Source organism: Sebastes fasciatus, chromosome 19, assembly GCF_043250625.1.
Source record: "Sebastes fasciatus isolate fSebFas1 chromosome 19, fSebFas1.pri, whole genome shotgun sequence".
Lineage (NCBI taxonomy): Eukaryota > Metazoa > Chordata > Actinopteri > Perciformes > Sebastidae > Sebastes > Sebastes fasciatus.
Window position 1 is genome coordinate 25088583 of NC_133813.1, and position 21735 is coordinate 25110317.

General features: G+C 38.5%; 2 protein-coding genes across 4 annotated transcripts in view; both read right to left on the reverse strand.

Moving 5' to 3' along the window:
- Positions 1-1228: 1228 nt before the first annotated feature.
- Positions 1229-8818, reverse strand: ak1 (adenylate kinase 1). 2 transcript variants are annotated; one of them, XM_074617669.1, is made up of 7 exons: positions 8683-8818; positions 3919-3955; positions 3153-3188; positions 2876-3039; positions 1678-1794; positions 1398-1589; positions 1229-1312 (listed from the first exon to the last, which is right to left on the reverse strand). In XM_074617669.1, the coding sequence occupies exons 2-7, from the start codon at positions 3923-3925 to the stop codon at positions 1247-1249; spliced, it is 582 nt and encodes a 193-aa protein (XP_074473770.1). In that variant the 5' UTR covers positions 3926-3955; positions 8683-8818; the 3' UTR covers positions 1229-1246. The 2 variants fall into 2 exon arrangements, with proteins under 2 accessions (XP_074473770.1, XP_074473769.1); XM_074617668.1 differs by lacking the exons at positions 3919-3955; positions 8683-8818 and adding an exon at positions 3325-3455.
- Positions 8819-10452: 1634 nt separating this feature from the next.
- Positions 10453-21735, reverse strand: part of gpsm1b (G protein signaling modulator 1b) — a 40575-nt gene continuing 29292 nt past the window's right edge. Inside the window, exons 12-14 of one of the 2 annotated variants that reach the window (XM_074617094.1) lie at positions 14388-14550; positions 13302-13507; positions 10453-12400 (exon numbers count right to left, since the gene is read on the reverse strand). In XM_074617094.1, coding sequence (XP_074473195.1) covers positions 12200-12400; positions 13302-13507; positions 14388-14550 — 570 coding nt within the window. In that variant the 3' untranslated portion in view covers positions 10453-12199. The remainder of the gene's footprint in view (positions 12401-13301; positions 13508-14387; positions 14551-21735) is intronic. The other variant, XM_074617095.1, reaches the window with a different exon arrangement.

Sequence of the window (21735 nt, forward strand, 5' to 3'; positions counted from 1 at the left end):
CAAACCTATCAAAAAATGTACACTTGAACATGCATCAGCGTGATAAGAACTACCTAAAATGACAGAAACCATCTTTGGGAAAAATGTACTAGACGTGTACTTTGACTTTTTAGTTTGGTCCATGTCCCATTCACTAACATGAAGGGGGGCGGGGTTTATGACCTATACTGGAGTCAGCCACCAGGGGGAGATCGAGATGTTTTGGCGCAGCTGTCATGTCGTTTGTCTTTATATACAGTCTACGGTTGCAACCAACTGAGACCTTATTGAATTTCTTCCGTGTGCCAAGTGTAGGAGAACTATGGCCCTATGAAGAGCCAGTATTTTATTTGTCCGTTCTGGGCTCCTGTACAAACATGGCGGCCGGTTTCGTGAAGAGGACCTGCTCCCTATGTAGATATAAACATCATTCTCATTCTCATTCTAAGCTAACAAACCCACAACGATTCTTATTTTCAGGTGATTATACACTAAATAAAACATACTTTTTAATATGACTGTATATTCCAAAAATTCAAACAGCTAATAAACAAATTCAAATATGTTTTTCCGTATACTTTAATTTTTCCATATACCACTTTATAAACACCTATGTTACATGTGTGCACCTTGATGAAAAAACAATTTCTGTTCTTTAAATATACAGTAGTTGTAAATGGATTATTAGAAAATAATGTAATGGTTGAGAAAAGTAATTTAAAAGATCTGTGAATGTCGGCTACATGTATACAGAGTTTCACCAGTTTGTCCACAGTGGGTGATCTCTGCTGTTTTTCAATGGCACAATCATAAAGGACGTTTCCCATGAACTCTAAACTCTATATGGCAGGGTTAAAGTGGGAAATAAGATTGTGTAAAGTGCAGGTTTGACCCAGAGTAAGCATGGTGCCTTAAAGGTTATAGGAGATGGACACCTCCTGTATACTGTAGCTTTTGAGATGTCCCTCGGATAGATCCACATACATGTTCAGCACAGAATGGAGAAAACACTTATATAAAGACATTTTCAGACGCTGCTTTAAGTAGATTCGTTGTTGTGTGAGATTAAAACGTGTAGATTCCTACTTCTGGAGTAGGAGGAGAGTTAAGGCATCTTTGATCCTTAACGGCCTTCAGGTTTTTTTTTAACCAAGATGAGTGGGAAGGGTATTATTTCTGTTGTTTTGTCCATATGAAATTGCTACTGATCAAATAAAAAAATAAAACAACAAGAACCAGACACAGCTCATCTAGTTATGTTGCTTTACTACAATGCATCAATAGCTTTGGAGACTTGGCCGAAGACCTCATCCACTGGCAGCTCAGAGTCAACCTAGGATACATAAAATAAATGTTAGATTTTACACACAATTCACATTTTTGTTTTAAATGTTCACCATCACAGTTGTGATACACACCTTCCTGACAATGCCGCGGCTCTCGTAGAAGGTGATGACTGGCTCAGTCGCTTTGTAATACAAGTCCAGGCGCTTCTTGATGGTCTCCTCGTTGTCATCAGCGCGGCCGCTGGTCTCGCCGCGCTTCATCAGCCTCTTGACCATGGTCTCTCCTTTGGCGTCAACGTACAGCAGCAGGCAGGGTTTGCCGATCTGGGATCAAAGATAGTTTGCTTGTTTAAGTTTTTTTTCTTTTTTACGGGAATGAGTTACAGGACCAACACCTCATGCCCTCTCTTACCTTCTTCTCAAACTCCTCGCCCTGCTTCACCTCACGGGGGTAGCCATCAATAAGGTAGCCCTTGGAGACATCAGCCTTGGCGATCATGGCGTCCTTAATCATGTCTAAGACTGTGTCCTGAAAGCAGGCCCGAGACATTATGATCAACCTTCACAATGATATGGCTCTTCTGATAGAAAATACACTCAGTTTATTATACTGATAGGTCTTTCTATTATCAGTGAGAGTAGGCAAAATAACAGAAACACCTCTCTGTATAATGCAATACAATTCAGCACCACCACAAACTACATCCTCCAGAATTATCATAGAGTTAAATAAACACCTCTATAACCACCCGATTTGACTGTTATCAGGCCATTAAATAGGTGTTATCAGTCGCTATAAACACCACAGATGTGGGTCATTTGGGGCCTACTACGCCTACTACAGTGTAAAAGTGAATGAAACATCACCTTTGGAACAAACAAAAACGCTTCTTTAGGTTTAGGCAACAAAACTACAACATCTTAAGGTTTAGAAAAAACAACAGTTAGGTTTTGGCAACAAAACTACAACTTCTTTAGGTTTAGGCAACAAAACTACAACTTCTTTAGGTTTAGGCAATAAAACTACAACTTCTTTAGGTTTAGACAATAAAACTACAACTTATTTAGGTTTAGACAATAACACAGTTAGGTTTAGGCGACAAAACTACAACTTCTTTAGGTTTAGGCAACAAAACTACAACCTCTTTAGGTTTAGGCAATAAAACTACAACTTCTTTAGGTTTAGTCAACAAAACTACAACTTATTATAGGTTAAGACAATAAAACTACAACCTTTTTAGGTTTAGGCAACAAAACTACAACTTCTTTAGGTTCAGGCAAAAAAAACACTTAGTTAAGTTTAGGGAAAAACATTGTGTACAGCCCCTGACTTTTGATTCTGCTCCTGTCATGATTACTACGGTCGCTGGAGATCGCTGTCATGTTCTTTTATACTGTCTTTCGGTGATTTATGTAAATAGATGATAAAACCTACTAGTGGGTGTAGTAGGTCCCTATTGACCCACATCTATGGGGCTTATAGCGACTGATAATGCCTATTTAATAGCCCGAATCCCCCTTAATCAGCTGCTCTAACACCGTTTCAACAAAAACTGAACATTATAAACTTCATGAAGGTATTGCAGGACTGTTGTGTGCCGCTCTCTTACCAGGGGCACCAGCTCTCCCTTCTGCATGATGGCCTGGAGCTGCTTGCCCCTATCAGAGCCAGAAGCCACCTCAGCACGGAGCAGATCCCCAGATGACAGGTGGGTGTAGCCATACTTTGCAACTACCTTCTCACATTGGGTGCCCTTTCCAGAGCCAGGCCCACCTGAAAAAGACAGACAAACAGCATTGGTATAGCAAAAGGGGGACAGTTGTTTGTTTTTGTTTTTTTAGCAGTATTTCTGTTACAAAATGAGACAAAATTCTGACTGTACTCACCCACAACAAAGATGATCTTGGCATCTTTAATTTTGTCTGAAATGAGCACGTACAAAAGAGGTTAGGAGTCCATATACAGTATGTGATATGGCAAAGCTTTCTTCTAACCAAAAAAAAACAAATAGATGAACAAAAAAGTTAAATTCACGAGTAAAAGATGTTTGGAACAAACCATCTCGACAGTCAGATGTGGAGGAATGGCATACAGCTGGATAAACACTACAGATATTCCCCATGTTTCTAGTTGCAGAGCTCAGTGTCTCCTGGTCCACTAGCCTGTTTTGACTGTGATTGCTTTTGTGTAGGTTTGTCTTATTATTCAAACAGTGTTGCTATGGCAACTGTTGTCACCTGTCATCAAGCCAGTTATAACTGTTCACAGGGAACTACAGGAAAAGTCTGAGTTCTAAATCTAACAAAAGAGCTACAAATGAAAAGACAAACTTTTGACATGTTCTTCCTAACTATATTGTATGATAATGTGTGCAACTTTATCATAAAATAATTGCATTATTATACAATGTTATGTTTTTAATTTATGTAATAATGTAATAACATGTAATAACATAAACATCTGTTTTTTTATTAAAAAGGAATACCATATCTAAGTAGGCCCCAGTGTAGTAAAATGTAAAATGTAAGACCATGACTGTATTCTCAAAAATCACCATAGGAGGGCAGTAGAGTCTAAGACAACACACCAAGTCGGCTTCTGCTTAACTTCACACATCATCAAGTATCATCTCCTTCATGATGTATTATTTACCTGCCATTGTGTTGCGTTAGACGAGTATTTCCTTCAACTGAAAGACAGAAAAGGACACAGAAAAAGGAAATAAGTTCACTAAAGCAGATATTGTTTTTAAAAAAGGCAGTCTAATAGAATTTACACTTTATTTAGAGAGTCCATTGCTGTATGGTAAACTAACATTCTGTATTATGTGAAAAGCCACACTGCCACTTTGTTGATCGTGTTTTTGTTTTTTTTATCATTTGATCCTTTTTCAAAAATTAACTTTGGACTCTCCAAATAAAGTGATTCCCATTGTAAATCACACAACATTGTCCCAACAACTGCTTATTTCTATTGTTGAAGTAACATAATCAAGGTCGGTAACACCTGTTTGAAAATTTCTTTGTAATTACTGCCAAATTATCCCAATATTTACCTCCAAATGTATTGAAAAGTACTTTATTGTAAACATGATTTAATAATTATATGCTAAAAAAGCATATAATCATTAGAATAGGGCCCTTAGGCTTGATCGGAGGTGGAAAAACCAAGACTAATAGAGGACACATCTATTAGATCAGACACAAATCTCACCATTGTGTGACTTATAGTCTAAACTAATGTAACCTGGTAGCTAATGTCATGATTCAGGAAGTTTTTTTATTAAAATTCAAAGAAGTTATTTGCTAATTATTATCTATTTACCAGCAGACATGGAAATAAAGCAATTCACTTTGTATTCTTTTTCTGGAAATGTATTAAATAAATTACCAGCTATTGGGAAATAGCGGAATATAATTATTAAATAACGTTCATAAAAAAGTAATTTTCGATAAATTTTGAGGTAAATAGTGGGGTAATTTGGCAGTAATTTACTTGCTTATTATCACCTAATTACCATGAAATTTTGCAGACCTGTAAAATGAAGTGTTACCTCAAGGTCAAACAATTATTTCTCCAAACACATTTCCAAACAAGTGTTACATAACTGTATTATCTATTCAGAGAATCAATATTGGTTTAAAACGTTCTTTATTTGAATATTTTGTACCGTGTAATAACACAACACTAACACAAGAAACCCACCTCAATTCAACTTCACTTCCAACTCACAAACACATAAACACATCTACAGAAGTAAGCTGGTATTAGCATTAGTATTGCTGGTAATGTTACTGTCGGTATTCACATATGCATCTCTAAAAATATTTCAAAGATGAGTTATTGGAGCAGTGAGTAATTGTTTTTTTCAGTAGACTGTCATGTCTCGTCCTGCTCCTTAGGTTATGTGTTTTATTCTTTATTATATTCTGTTATTATTTCCTGTTTTATATTGTGTTACTTACCTCTCCTCTCGTTTCAGAAACTTCACTTCCTGCCTGTGTGATTACCTACCCCGCCCCTATTGGTTTCACCTTTGCCTATACCTTTAGTCTGTCTGTTTCCCTGTCTCTTTGCCAGTTCGTCTTTGTCCTCCAAGTCAAGCATTCTTGCGACTTCCTAGTGTTGGTTATCTTGTTTTTTTTCTGCCTGTTTTTGCCTTACCCTTATTGGCTCTGGTTGCCTTATCTGACTACTGAACCTGTTTGGCAAGTAAAGACTGTTTGATTGGACCTGTCTTGATCTGAGTCGTGCATTTTGAGTCCAGCCTCTTTCTCTGTGGGTTTCCCAGTTTGTAACATAGAGACTTTACGATGTGGCCTCATAGAGCATAATAATAGGCCTAGTAAGTATCTTTTACAGTGTGTCTCATCACTGATCAAGTGTTCTCAACATTATATGTATATTCTCAACATATCTAAAGAAAGGTTTCCTGTTTACACTTCTCTTTCAGCTTTAGACTTAAAGACAGAAGAAGGAGGAGGAAGGAGACCGGGGCTGTCACTGGTGCTGGCATGTGGAAACAGATATCTTCAGCGTCATGTGCCTCGGGTTCAAAATGAGTGTGTTTGATAGAAGCGACTTTAAATAACTCTAAGATTTAGCTCAACAGGTGTCGCCTACGTGCCAGAATAAGCACCTAGTTTGGTATCTATCTTTGACTGTCAGGAAGTTTTATGGGTCAAATATGACAACGCCTTGATTGAAATTCAGCTCTCAATTTTGCACGTATTTTAAATATTTTCTATATCTTCAATACAGCTACGTCCCTCTGACTTCTTATGTTATGCATTCTGTGTATTTTATTTCATTTTGTTTTTATCGTATTTGTTGCCTTATTTGATCTTTTATAATGTGTTTCTCACTGCTTTTAATGTTTATTTTTTTGTAAAGTGCTTTGAATTGCCTTGTTGCTGACATGTGCTATATAAATAAACTTGCCTTGATATCTGACACTAGTTTGTCAGAATAGTACCTTATGCCACCTGTAAATGTGCAGTATATGAATTATATACTACCTGCATGTACTATTATGTTGCAGTGATATTCCCTAGAGGTATGCACACTCCAGTTTTGCCTGTTGTATTTGCTACTTAAATCACACACACGTGCACACTGTGTATATGTGTATACTATGGGTGTATATGTATGTGTGTGTATGCATGTGTATATTTATACACAATTAGGTATATATATATTTGTTTTTATCACCTTGTTCTACCATTTTACTACTTTATTATTATTGATATGTTCTGTTTTAACAGTTACAATATATATTTTTTTACTTTATTTATCTGTTTTTATTGTCTTGTGAAGCACTTTGTAACATCTGTTTTGAAAAGAGCTACATAAATAAATGCATTATTGTTATTATTATATGTTCATCAAGTCACCTAAGAAGTTGCCCTGAGTTTTGTAAGACCAGATTTGTGACAATTGGGGCAACGGACTGATATCTTTAGGTTGCAGTCTGAGCTCCAAGCTTGGCGTGGTCACCATGGAGGAAACAGCATACTGCACACAATTACAATTACAAATATCATTAACATCTTGATTATAATCATGACTCGTTCTCTAAGTCTTGACGGGTAATTCTACACCCTTCTTGGCCGTACCTTCTTGCAATTGAATTTGACCTCGACAATGTGGCTGTTTGCTCCCTTGCCACATGCCTGCTATTCAAACAAATCTGTCACTATGGCGCCAGGTTGATAAACCAGCTTTAAGGAATGTACGGCATTAGAGAGGCGATATGAGTCGTTCCATTGTAGCTAGAGACTGCAGCAGAGAGAAAAAAAATATATAGTTATACTATATATACTGTTCAAGGTCCAAATGAAAGATTGTTATCTAGAGCTATACCACATGTTTCCTGGTTCACCTTTAAGAAATACTTTACACCAAATGTTGCCAGCTTGTTCTCTGATTCTCACATGCGACACTCCTCAGCACCGGTGGTGCCGCTTCTCAAGTGTCCAGTTTTATGTCGTGGGGGCCTTTAACCCCTATCTTCTGCCTAAATGTCACTTGCATCTGAGTCAGCACAGATCCTGTTTTGGGAATCCCTCCCTCTGGCCTATTATGGTGTCATCTCCCGGGTCTTTGGCATGTCAGAGGTGTTCTGATCTAATATGCTGCAAACAACATTTCATGGCTCTCGGTGTGTGCGAATCGCGCTCAATGCTGCATGAAATTGTGGAACGGAAACCTACCATGCGGCGAGACATTACATAGTAGTGTGATTGTGTTAATATTTCCCAACAGAGGCTGTATCAGTGCTGGAGATAGATGTGTTGAGGACAAAGCCCTGTGAATGAACTATAGGATATAACATGCATGGATCTCTTACAATTGCATAAATAATGTACTGTCTGTGACTGAGTGTGCAGAGTGTAACTGGATATATGGAAGCACATGATTTTTGTAATTCTATCCCTAAATTGAAATATAGGCTTAATATTCTGGACACCCCCACAAACCCCCACCCCAACGTTAGTCACCCGACCCGTCCCACCCTCATGTCTTATTACCGTTTTTTAAAATTCGTCCCTGCTAAAAAAAGCCTCAGCTGTTAAAGGGATAGCGTGCCGACCATTCTCAAAAAGCACATGGGGATGAAGCTGTCACCGACTGCCCCGGACAGCAGAAGCAACAGGAGTAAAAACAAAGTACCGGGCACACGATGTATTAGTGTATTCTCTCTGTGTTACCATTGGTTACTACTGTAAGGCAAAATTAATTGAGCTAGTACTGTTCCTTTAAGGGTGAGAACAGGGGACTCTTTGACGTCAGTGCAGTGGGAGATATTCCATGATGTTTGTGGAAGGAAGGATGGAGCAAGATAATGTCTGTGTTAGCTGTTGTGGACAGGATGTTTGTGTTCCAAATTGCAAAGCTTTTGGTTCACACATTAAAGTGCGCCCACCGCTCACAAGAATCAATAGTACTCAGCCCCTAATCAGATATTAATGACCGTTACTAGGGCTGGAAGCATGGCTGTGGAATTAACAGGCTAGAGCAGCTTGCATGAAAATGACCTTTAATGGGTGTAGGTGGAGGATAATGTGTTGTTAGAGTGAAGGCAAAACCACCTGCAGTGGAGGACAATGATGCTAATACATATTCTTTTTTTAGCAAAACAATTAAGTCATGCATTGAGTGCCATCAGTGTCAATGTCACACGAGAGCTTTGTGCCTTTGCACTATGCACAAATGCCTGATTCTGACAACCATTTTAAACAGAAAGTGTCTCGACATTTACTGTTATATTCTCGCTTTCCATCCCATCAAACAGCCCTGCCCACTCTTGCCTGCCCACATTCCTTCTCCCTCTCTCTGACATCTCTCCATTTGTCACTCCCTCTCCCTGTCATTCCATGCTTCCTCCTCTATGGAGCCTTTGTCCTCTGTACTGACCTCTCTTTTTCGCGCTGTGGCTCTAGATCCCAGTGCAAGGGGGCTGCTGTCCCTGGATCCCCGTGTGTGTGTGTCTGCACAGTTCCTACTGCACGGCAGCCCTCCCTCCCCCTCGCTATCCCTTTTTATAGCTCAGCTGAGCCTGCTCAGCCCGCGCTGCATTCTGGGTAAGAGGGGAGGAAGCACAGGCAAGGAGAGTGAGGGCATGGGTGTGGGTGTGAGTGTGAGGGAGGGAGGGAGGGAGGGAGGGAGGGAGGGAGAGGATGATGGACATGAGGAGGCATGGGTGAAATTAGAGGCAGAGCAGGGGAGGGGGGGGTCAGCATTCTGTTATACTCGTATCATTTTGTGCTTCACTTATTATTCGGGTCCAGCAGAATATTGGAAACTGGAAAGATAATGTCATAGTGTGGGTGTTGGTGTCATAATAATCATTTTTGAAGTGGTTGTCATTGATCAAACTGGAATTTAAGAAACTATCATTATTGTTATGAGATAAATTAGACATACTTCATGACTTAAAGGGGACCTATTATTCTCATTTGCAGGTGCATACTTGTATTGTGAGTTTCTACTAGAACATGTTTATATGCTTTAATGTCAAGGTTAAAGAGGTTAAGAGGCTGCAGCACCTCTTTTCACCCTCTGTCTGAAACGCTCCGTTTGAGCTCCTGCCCCCACCCCCTCCCGACAAGTCCAGTATGCTCTGATTGGTCAGCTGGCCCATTCTGTTGTGATTGGTCAACCAAACCAAACTCTTTGGACTCCGCTCTAACTAGCTTTGTTTGAGGGCGTGCCAAACTAGCCGTTATGCAAATGTGTTACTTGGTGACATCACCATGTTACAGAAGAAAAGGCAGGACTTCAAGCAGAGGCGTTTCAGGCAGTTCAGGAGCAGTGTTTCTGTGGGGGAGAGGAACTCCTTTTCGCGTGGACTTTGTATTTGAATTACATTGCCACTTAATCTTGGTGATGCAACCAAACTGGAAGTAAATCAACACGTTTGGTAAACCCTTTATGCTTTGTTACTAAAGGTTAGAGTTTGGGAAATCCAATAATTTTCCAATGTGCCGCATGTGATATTTCTTTAAAATCAGTGTTACTCGTGTAATTTTCCTAAGCTTAAAGAGGACCTATTATGCTTTTGTGCTTTTTCCCTTTCCTTTAGTGTGTCGTATAGTTTTTTGTGCATGTAAAAGGTCTGCAAAGTTAGAAAGCCCTAAGTCCACGGAAAAGGGAGTTACTCCCCCCCCCACAGAAACACTGCTCCTTAACTGTCTGAAACGCCTTGCTTGAAGTCCCGCCTTTTCTTCCGTAACGTGGTGATGTCACGGAGTAACATATTTGCATAATACCTGTCTAGCGGCTAGTCTGGCACGCCCTCAAACAAAGCTAGTTAGAGCGGAGCTGGAGCGGAGTCCGAAGAGTTTGGTTCAGTTGACCAATCACAACAGAGTGGGTTAGCTGACCAATCAGAGCAGACTAATGGGGGGTTTGGGGGGGGGGGCATGAGCTCAAACAGAGCGTTTCAGACAGAGGGTGAAAAGAGGTGCTGCAGCACAGCTTGAAAAATGTATTTTTAGTGTGTGTTTTAGTGTTTTTTTTAACATTAAAGCAGGTAAACTTGTTCCAGTAGAAACCCAAAATACAAGTATGAACCTGAAAATGAGAATAATAGGTCTTCTTTAAAAAGAGAAATTGATGTGTGCACACTTAACAAAAGCTACGCTGTTCCTGATTTTTGCCAAAACTAAATAAAAACAGCCCAAATAAACATCTGAAACATTTTATTAAAAGCATGAGGGGACATATTCATGTCCTCAAATGGAACATAAATATAAAATATATTTATATGTACAAATTATGGCAAAGACAAATAGAAGCGTACCGGGTACTTTCTAAAAATGTTAATTCACAAAAAAACAGAAAAAGAAAAATATTAACTTTAGCTCCCAATGCGTTGTTTATCAAAGATAGATGAATCAAACATATCCTCTATGAACTTGGTACACGATCCATCCCGGTTCAGGTTCATGAGCTTTGAGGTACAAAAATGAGGTATGCAATTTTTGAATACAAAGCAAGCCCATATGGTACGGTCAAATTTTTTTTACAGTACCATTATACAGATCTTTCTGAAGTTTGTGTAACATTTATGAAACAATGTCCAAAAAATCTCCTCATTTATGGTACAAGTTGGAAAAACTTTGTTGCTGAAACCAGAGAAAAGTTCTCATAATCATCATACTTGTACTGTATCGCAATATCATTATTATTATTATTATTATTATTATAATGTTGTCCTACACATATTCAAGAGTAGGGAATGCATTTTATCCCCGATAGATTGTACTCTGGATTTTACAGCGGTAATACAAGGTTTTGACCACAGGGAGGCAGCACACTGTCAGCACAACCTAGAATAAGTGCTTCAATATTGTTCATGGTATTATAGATTCATCGAAATATGACACATCCGTCTCACCCATATGCTTCTATCTCTATGTTAAGTAATGATAATAATGGCAAGTAAGCAGTAGTCTGTTATCAGATGTTTAGGACATTTATGGGCAGCGTTACTTTCAAAGCTAAGCAGGAACATTTAACTGGAGCTTGAATTATCACACGACTCTAATCTCGGATCTCTAAAAGAAGCAGCTGTTTCATGTCGTTTGCTCGGTAACCGAGGTTACCGCATACTGTGTGAAGAGATGCATTTTTTTATAAATGCAAAAAAAAACGCACATAAACATTTATGTGGGAAATCATATCTCTCGGTCGGTCAATTTTTAAATGTGTCCAAGTCAGAAAAAAAAAAACGAAGCGTGGAAAAGTTTAAACTGACCAAAAGCAGCTTGTTGTTTAACACTGGATGATGATCCCTAATACTGTTACTGCACAAATAACACCAGCTTTCTATGAGACGTGTGAACCACAAACAATGGATGATAAAGGCAGCATTGATCAGAGTACAACTTGTTTGATAAAGACAGCTGGTATTAAGATTATCATTCATGTCTTTATAAAACTGGTTTAGATTTCAGTGCAAATCTATCGCGTCTCTGATGTTTTCATCAACTCTGTTCCTATCATTCAATCTTTGTGATGCTGTAGGTCTCCATATTACACTGTATATCCATCATGTGCTTCTACAGAACACATCTGACAATACAGGGAATACAATCTTAAGTCTGAAAAATAAATGCTGATTAAGGCATTGAGTACTTTTTTTGTTTCATGTTACCCCCAAACATCTTCTTCCCCACGCCACCGAGCTTAAAATTCTGCTTGTCTTCCCGTTACATTAACAACACATTTAGAACATTACACATCGAGCAACGTTTGACAGGGCACCACCTATTGCACATGGAATTCGTCTTGTTATTAAAAATCTTGTTAGTTCACCCTTCAGTGCTGTCTTTTTAAATGTTGGCTCATCCCCCCCCCTCCCCTTTCATTTCTTCTGCTTTTTATTTTCTTTGACGTGAAGTTACGCAGCATTATTCACCCGTCAGTCCTAGCTGGAAAAACCGCCGGGTGGCTCCAGGTCGGGGGACTCGGGGTCGTCCTGGTCGTCCGAGGGCAGGTGGACGCGCTGCTCGTCCATGCGCTTGGCCTGCACCCTCTGGATTAGACTGAAGAAGTCTTCATCAGGCACTGTAGGGGCGTGGGGGCCTGCTTCTGGTGGGGAGCACCGCTGGTCGTCGATCCTAGAGGACTGCAAGTCAGAAAACATAGAGGCATTTAGAGTGGAAAGGCTGTTGTACGAATAGGCTAAACAATGCTCTAAAATTGGGCTACATTTTTTCGAGGAAAAACTGGCATGGCCATTTTCAAAAGGGGTCCCTTGACCTCTGACCTCAATATATGTGAATGTAAATGGGTTCTATGGGTACCCACGAGTCTCCCCTTTACAGACATGCCCACTTTATGATAACCACATGCAGTTTTTGGGGCAAGAATTAGTCAAGTCAGCACACTGACACACTGACAGCTGTTGTTGCCTGTTGGGCTGCAGTTTGCCATGTTATGATTTGAGAATATTTTTTTAATGCTAAATGCAGTACCTGTGAGGATTTCTGGACAATATCTGTCATTGTTTTGTGTTGTTAATTGATTTCCAATAATAAATATATACATACATTTGCATAAAAGGAAGCATATTTGCCCACTCCCATGTTGATAAGAGTATTAAATACTTGACAAATCTCCCTTTAAGGTACATTTTAACTGATAAAAAGTGTGCGATTAATCGCGATTAAATATTTTAATCGATTGACAGCCCTAGCTTTTTCTTATTTTCGTACGAGTGCTCTCAACCACTTGTAAAATGTTCTCTTACCTAAGAAAAGCAAAAGCAAGCAAAAATAAGAAAACACTGGTGAATCCCAGAAATCAATGGGTAATAACAAAATAAGAACAAATCGTGGATATGAACAAAAATTTGACAAAAAATTATGTGTATATCACTTCCTGCATGAGGCCCACTGTGGTGTAAAGTGACTAATTGAGTTATCTGGGCAACTTCCTCTATCCCCCGTACAACAATCTCCACTGTCTGTAAGACTAATAATGAAGAATCTAAGAGGATTGTCACATGTGAACATGTGGCCTTATACCTGGCACTTGATGAGCATGTTGAAGAAGTCGTCGCTGGGCTCTTGATGATCTCCCTCTCCCACCAGGTGTCCCAGATTGTTATGGGTAATCCTCAGGCCTGGAAGGTTACCAACATTAACCCGCTGGTCATCTAGACGGCGGCTCTGGGAGCTGGCAATCAAATCAAACAGCTCCTCCGTCTGGGGGGAAGTGGTGATTGCAGAATCTAGGAGGAGAGAGAAGAGTCCAGTTATTAAAAAAGAGATCAAGCGTCCTAAAGGGGAGACAGACACTACAGGCAATAATGTTGTTTTTTCATGCACTGGTCAATTTTGAGATTTTGGGGCTATTTTGCCTCCATATCATGTCTTCTTTTAGGCTCCAAAATGCACATTTAGGTGTTTATTTCAAGACACTTTCTTTTTGCGTCTGTAGATTTCTCCTAAATTCTCCAAATGTCTGCAGTAGATAACACCTCACTTGCATATTTAAACATAGAGTTTCTGAAAACTTAATGTAAGTAAATCAAGTGGGGAAGTTTCATCATGATACCATCCATCTATCCATCCATCCATTTTCTTTCGCTCCCTCCGGATGATACCTCATGATACCTATTTCTTAAATGTTATTTTATGTTAATTATGTTTGTTCATATATCATTGATAGCCTGATTAATACAACATTTTATTCCTAAAAAAATGGCGAATTTTTTTTTTTTTATGGCTTTTATGGCTGTCTGATTTATGGAGTGATAAAAAGAGATATCCAAAATCCCCTCTGTAAAATCCTTTGACTCAAACATGTCAACAAAATGAAACAAGAATTTTGAACCTGGCTTCATCCAATGCTCAGATTTCCATTCTGGAAATGTATGCAAGTTAGCACATATTTGATAAGATAATGCCTCATCTGCATATCTAAACAGGACATTTCAGAAAACTTGCAATACAAAAAAATATTTGTCTTAATGTCAGTAATCAACTGAGGAAGTTTAATGCTGGTATCTCTTAGTTAATAATGTTTACCCTTATTCACCTGCAGTGTCTCTACCCTTAAAATAGCCGATAAAGGACCAAATCGCCGTGTGAACAGGTTTCTCAACCAACCTATTATCTCATTCAGGGACAGCACGGAGTTTTCGTCACCTTCTCCGTTGTCTCCGTTCTGCGGATCATCAAGATGGCAGCGCTGGTCATCCATGCGGCTGCTCTGGAACTTGCTGAGGAGGTCAAAGAAGCAGTCTTCATCGGACGGGTCACGGCCCAGCTTCTGAAAGAGAAATGATGAGAAACTCTGGTCAGCACAAATAGACAAAGACTGAATATGGATATTATGAAAGAAATTCTGCCCCGTTTCCAAGCTAGTCTCTGATTTTACTGGACTACCTAATTATGTTGAACCATTTTCCTACTAAATACAAGAAAACATTATCTGCATAGAAGCGTAGAGCTGCATGAGGATGAGGATTTTCAACGTGTCCAGTTTGTGGAAGAGAAAAAATACTCTGATTAACTCGCATTGGGATGGACTTCCTGGTGAGACTACCTTGGCCCAGATACTGAAGGTGGTACAATATCATAAAATGTCGTGTAAAAATAAACAACCCATTTGTATTTAAAGGTCCAATATTATAAAAAAGTGAGATTTTCATGTTTTTTTATTATAAAGCAGGCTTAAGTCCTATATAAATACTGTGAAAGTATCGAAACACTCAATCCACAGGGAAATAAACACAGCCTGTATTCAAAAACTCTGCATTTGAAACAAGCTGTTAGGATTTCTGCCCATTTGTGATGTCACAAATATACAATATTTAGACCCTTTACAGTTTTAAACGTAAACATTCTAAATGTGTTTCAGACGGAGGGTGAATACAGGTATATTCAGGCCGACATTATGAGGAAAATAAAGGGTTTTTGAACATTACAGCATGTAAACATGTTCTAGTAGAAACACAAAATACAAGTATGAACCTGAAAATGAGCATGATATGGGACCTTTAAGTAAAATGGCCCACATACTGTATAGTGGTACCCTGAAACAGCAGATGGAAATATCAACAGATATAGCTGCAGCCGCCATGGAGCATGTTGATCAGTTATTACTTGAATGTGATACAATATTAATATATGTACCGTTACTTTGTAATAGATGTACTTAGGGATGCACCGATACAGGATCGGATATCGGGCCGATACTGACTCAAACAGCTGGATCGAATATCAGTGACAATGGGGCCGATCTATTCGATTCATTTTTTATGTTTATATACCATATTCATTATAGACTGGAATTTGTATTTCTGTTTAAGTTTTGACCAGTTTGTTACTGCATTAAAACAGTTTACACCTGAATTTGAATTAATTTTGAAGATTTTTTGTTGGATCGGTGCATCCCTAGTTTTTGTTTATATTTTTGAAAAAAATAAAAAATAAAAAATAAAATAAATATTTTTTATTTAGTTTCTCAATCTAATAAGGAAAAAGTTATTTTAAAAGTTAAGTTTTCATTGGTTAAAACATTCACATGAGCAATGGAACTTTTAAGCACCAACTGTCCTTGGTTTCAGATTCAGCTGGCAGGGCTGGAAATGAGCATATACTCTAGCAGGAATCAATAATCAGCTGATCAATAATTCAATCACTGACTGACTGCATTACATCCTCCCGTCTAGTCAGCCTCTGACAGCGCTGCTTTAACACCAAGAGTTGCTCTCTCACCCGGCGTCACAGACTCTAGCTAATGTGTTTAAGCTTTGCAACAACATATGCATTAATAATGTTTCAGCTACAGATACACTGAGCCAGCAAAGCAGATGTGGAATTTATTATGTTTGACCAGCGCTGCTGAAATATTCAGGCGACCAGTCTGCGATGTTATGATACCGAATGAGATCTAATCTACTGGACAGCGGCAATAAAATGAGTTGTACACAAAATAAAACTTAAGCTGCTGGCCTACAGAAAAATGGTCTGAGAACATCTAAAACTATAGACAAACTATCAGATAACAAAAAAAAAAAAAAAAACGTACATCTGTATTTCTAAACAAAATAAACTACTACAGTATGCTGAATTCCTCCCTCTTATCCTTGCAATTTCAAGGGCTCTACTCAGAAATGCCCGGGGTCAGTTCCAAGAAGGAGTTTACTAAGAAATCTGGATAAATAAGTCTGAAATATGAAGAGCAAACAGACCTGTTCTGACTTTTACTCAGCAAACCTAACCGCATAAATAATTAAAACGGCCTCATGGAACAAGTTTCTGATCACCTTTTTCCTTTAAGCTTTAAAACTGGGAACGTTGAGTTTATATCTTTAACACAATGCATCTCAAAAAGTGTTCAAATCTAGTCTGTGGCCAAAACTTTAAAAGGAAGCAATAAAATCTCAAAATTATTTGAAATAAAATTAAGCCACATATACTTAAATTGTTAGAAAGAAAATGATTATTTAAACATTAATTACTAATCAACTTACTCTAAGAGTAAGTAACTATAATATTCTTTATAAAATTAAAAAAACATATTATAAAAATAATTTAAAAATAAATATGTAAGACTTGAAGTAGTCATTATTGAAAGACAGAAAAAATATATATTATTATTATCTGGCGATACGATACGTATCACGATACAGGGGTTACAATTCAATATATTGCAGTATAGTGTGATACTGTAAGTAAGGCGATATATTGCGATATTTTTTATCTGATTTTAGGAAAACTGTGATAATATAAAGAACACACCACCACATGCATAAAATCGGAGTAAAAACAAAAGTTGACTTTTTTGTGCAATCAGAACAGAGGGATCTGCATTTGCATTTATCACAGTCCCTGTAAAATCTAACATCATAGCACTACTTTGAGATACACAGAGAGGGCGCATCTTATTGCAAATGAAATAAAGTATTGACTAAACTGTAAACTATTAATAAAAATCAATTTGAGAATCGATGCAGTATCACAAGACATATCGCGATATTAGATTTTTTCGATATTTTCTAACACCCCTGGTCCAAAAGCCAGGTTTAATGGGAGACGAGGTCAAAGTAAGCATCACAGATCGAAAACAGTTTCCCCATTAGAAAAGCTTTCTGAATCCACTTCCCTCCCCCGCTGCATTAACAAACTACCCCCCAAACAACATTCACAATTACAAGTATTCCACCGTACCACCGAGCCAGAAAAATATACAACATCTTCGACACCTACTGGTGGATGAAGTTAAAACCACTTTGCCTTACAGCGAGATGTGAAGTAGGTCAGCGTCAGCAGACACCTGATTTCACTCCGCTCTATTCTAGGAATCCTCTCTTCTTCTTTTGAAACTTTTCTGTATTTTGAAAAACAAACTACACTTCAAAACAAAGTACTATTTACTATAAAAAAAAGCTCTTCACTTACACTGTCCCTGAAAGTAGGGTCAAATATCTAAATACACTCGCAGTCACGTGTGTCAATAACGTAAAGGAAAAGAAAGTTAATAACCTCTGGTATCCTGAGCACCATGGTGATATTCAAGCTGTGAAAACAGAAATGAAGTATCTTACCAGCAGCACTTCTTCTTTGTCATCTATCTATCCCTCTCTCTCTTTCTCTCTTGGAGCTCTCTTTCCCTCTCGCTCTGTCCACACGCCTGGCTAACACCTCCTTCTCCCCTTATTTCACCCACCACTTCACTCTCTCACTCTCTCACTCCCTCTCTCTCTCTCTCTCTCTGTGCTCGACTCCCTCCCTCTAATTTCCTCTCCTCTTTGCATCCCTCTGTTTCCAGCCGTCTTTTAATGTCGACCATCCACTCCGTCTCTCCCTCTCTTTTTTTTTCTCCCTCTGCAGGCCATTTTTGTCCCGTTCACCCACTGTGGGAAAACAACTCATTATGGGAAGCAGGGGGGCGGGGGGGGTTGACCCTGTGGGGAGGGTAGCAGCTCTGTGATCAAGGTCACATTATCAACAGAGGGGGAGAGAGAGGGGGTGGAAAGATGGTTGCGGGTGTACAGTCATGAGTAAATTGCATGCCATCAGTGGCAGCCAGTGGAGATCAACTACCCTCAAATGACAAGAACCACCAATGTCAGCACTTCTTCAAATCTATATAATATACCATTTCTGAAATACATATTAAAAACTCGTCCATGTTTGTTATTGACTTGCTCTTGGCACACTAATCAGCCGTGACTTAAATCAGTTTCCGTCCTCTGTCCTTGGCCCCGAGGTCTCTGTGAGGATCTCCTCACTTCCCTCTCTCTATTGTCCAATTAATCAAGTAGGCCAAAGGGACAGAACAAGAGAGAGAGGAACACGTGATGATGGTGATGATGATGATGAGAGAGAGAAAGAGAGAGAAAAAAAAAAGGTAGGAAGAGAATGAGAGAAGAAGGGAAATGAAGTTATGTGTGAAAGAGAGAGGCGGAGCGAGTGTGTGAATGGAGGAGAGAATAAAAGACAAAGGCAAGTTGATGACTAGATATTATCACCGTTGTGCTTTCTAACCTCATATGTTCATGTCTCAATTCATTACAGATGAAGAAAGGAAAACTTAAAGAAAATTTAAAAACATAAAACACAATCCTTAAGTGACTGTTCGCTAACTCGCTCACTCGCTCCCCTGAACAGCAGTTGTCCAATCGTTGCTTTTTACTTTTCATACTTATAATACTAATTAGTTTTTTGTATACTTATTTTTAAACTAGCTCTACTCTGAATGACATTTCTTTATTTCCATGTCTCCTACATGGATCATCAACTAAGGATGGCGACTTTTTGCCTGAAACATGCAGCTTTAGCCTCAGATTGTGTCCGAAATTCCACACTAACATGCTATTTAGTACGCTAGTATGTGAGATATTTTAGTATGTCCGAAACCTTAGTATGAAACCAATAGCATAACAATTGCATACTATTTCCGGTGAAATATTACAGTATGCAACGCTGTACACTACGGCGGCATAAATATCCTACAATGCAATGTGGCGGGGAAGACGACGTTCATAACGGACGTTGACGGACAGATCTGTGACGTCAATAACGCTTCAATTTAACTGTAAGTATAAGATTTCACTTTACTAGGCGTAGTATATATTTTAAATTAATTCAGAATTTGATTCTCGTAAACCGTCTCCAACCGGCAAGGAGGCTCTCAGGAAGTGACGACGTAAATTACTGCTCAGTGCGTCCGAAAAGATACATACTACTGTTTATTCACACAAAAGTATGTTGAACGATAGTACACCTATTGAGAACGTAGTACATAGCGTGAGATTTCGGACGAAGCCTCAGTCTTTAAGTATTATATCATGTATGTTTCCATCCGCTGCATATTTAAGACCCTTTAGCAGGGTTTTCGTAACGTTAGCTTCATCAGCTAGGTAGCTACAGCTGACAAAATCTACTAGCAACAGATGTCATTCTAGCCGACTACCGTGCGAGAATGGAAAGCTTGACAGGCATAGCAACAGTAACTAAGGGGCGTGGCTTAGCTAATGGTATGACTACAAGTGTGTCATAGGGCTGGGCAATATGGCCAAAATCTTCTATTCAGATACAGATCATTTCCTATCTTGATAACGATATACAGTATATCACGATATAGCAGGTTTTCTGGTAATTCAATAAATAAATATATGAAATAAGCAAATGGTAAATCTTATTTTTGTGTTGATTAAATACGTGACGAATGAAAAGTAGCCTGAGTATTTTCTCGTTTTAAGAACGTGGGCGCAAAATGGACAGTTTTAAGTGAAATTATAGAGTAATAAATAAATAAATAAATATATATATGACTAACCTATATCGCGATAGAAACAATGTAGAAAAATATATACAATAGACATTTCTATATTGTTTTGACAATATATATTGTGTATATTGCCCAGCCCTGGTGTGTCAGATAATAAATACATTTATAATAAATTAACTAAAATTGTAATAATCTATATACTGTATATTCGGCTGATGAAGACTGTGTGATATAGTGGAAAGCTCCGGAATGAGCAAATGAGTAGTAGATTGTAGTCACCTATATTTGTATAATTTTATTATATTTTATTGTTATTTTAATAATCTAGTTTTTACTTCACACTGTTTTATTACTATTACTATTATTGTAATTATTAATTCTATTTTATAAATTTTTTTTTATAAGTTTATTGTCTCTCGTGCATTGGTCTCAAATTATCTCATTGATAATTTTTTTTGGTCTTTTTTCTGTTGTTTTCACGGTTCACTTGTTCGGTCTTACTTTCGGCTTGTCGGTCATCTGTGAATCACTTTGAACTGCACCAACCTGTATGAAAGGTGCTATACAAATACAGTTTGATTGATTGATTGATTGATTGATTGATTGATTGATTGATTGATATACTGTATACTTTGACTATACATTGAATTTCTTGCTTTAAAATGTGAAACTGCTCTACTGACAACCAATGGGGCATTGACATTGTTGTTGACCAATAAGTTGTTTGTTGCACCCTGACATGATTTCAACTGGCTCTTAAAGTAGCAGTAGGCCGTATATATTTTTAACATCATTGGGCAAAAATTCCATAATAACCTTTCAGCATATTATAATTCAAGTGTTCTGAGAGATAACTAGACTTATGCACCTCCTCAGGGCTCTGTTTTCAGGCTTTAGAAAATCTAGCCCGTGACGCTAGACTTTGACCAATCACAGGTCATTTCATTGAGAGAGAGCGTTCCTATTGGCTGTGATCCGGTCATGTGACCGGAACTTTGCGTTCCTTCACCAGATTTCACAATGGCGGCAGCACAAACTTTCTCATTTTACAGCTAACCCGTGCACTACAAGATGATTCTGAAAACATCTGAGGAGAGAAATAGGCATTAACGTAACATAATATTGATTCATATTTGATCAGCACTGCCTAGTTTGACCGTTTGGTCGGAGTTTGCGAGTGATTGACAGCCGGCTCTCATAGACAGCAGATGGACAGTGGACCTCAGATCAGCTCTTACTGCTAGTTTGAGTCCGGTATGTGAAATCTTGCAGATGCCGTTAGGAGCACCGGAGAACACCAGAGGAACATGATTTTTTTCAGATTACCTGTTTCATGTACTACTGTCACGATATAGCGACCGTTTTATAAAAATCACTTTTTTTAAATCGTATTTGCTCCAATCTCGCCTACTCCAGGTTTAAGAAAAAAAGAATGTGAACTTCAATCTGATACTGAAACTGATCATTTGATGGTTCCACAAAGTTTTAACTGCCCCTGAAGAGACATCCTAAAGAAATCACAAGTTCAGGAAAGAGAGTTCACCGACACACAGCTGGCTTTAAAAGATTGGCAGATTTGAGAAAATGGGGATGCTTCAATGTCATCGGGATTACCAACATTTAGCATTCTAATCCCACGTGATGAACTATCATCATGCAGCCCGGCAATTTCCACTTCTTTTCTAGCCTGTCAGCTCGCTGATTACAACAATT

What these genes read in the sequence shown, in the direction of transcription:
- ak1 (XM_074617668.1), bottom strand. Translation starts at nt 3,388, where the DNA reads ATGGGGAATATCTGTAGTGTTTATCCAGCTGTATGCCATTCCTCCACA. An exon ending in CAAGATCATCTTTGTTGTGG is followed by an intron (nt 3,040 to 3,152) that starts GTGAGTACAGTC and finishes TGTCTTTTTCAG; the next exon opens with GTGGGCCTGGCTCTGGAAAG. An exon ending in GCGAGGAGTTTGAGAAGAAG is followed by an intron (nt 1,590 to 1,677) that starts GTAAGAGAGGGC and finishes CTTTGATCCCAG; the next exon opens with ATCGGCAAACCCTGCCTGCT.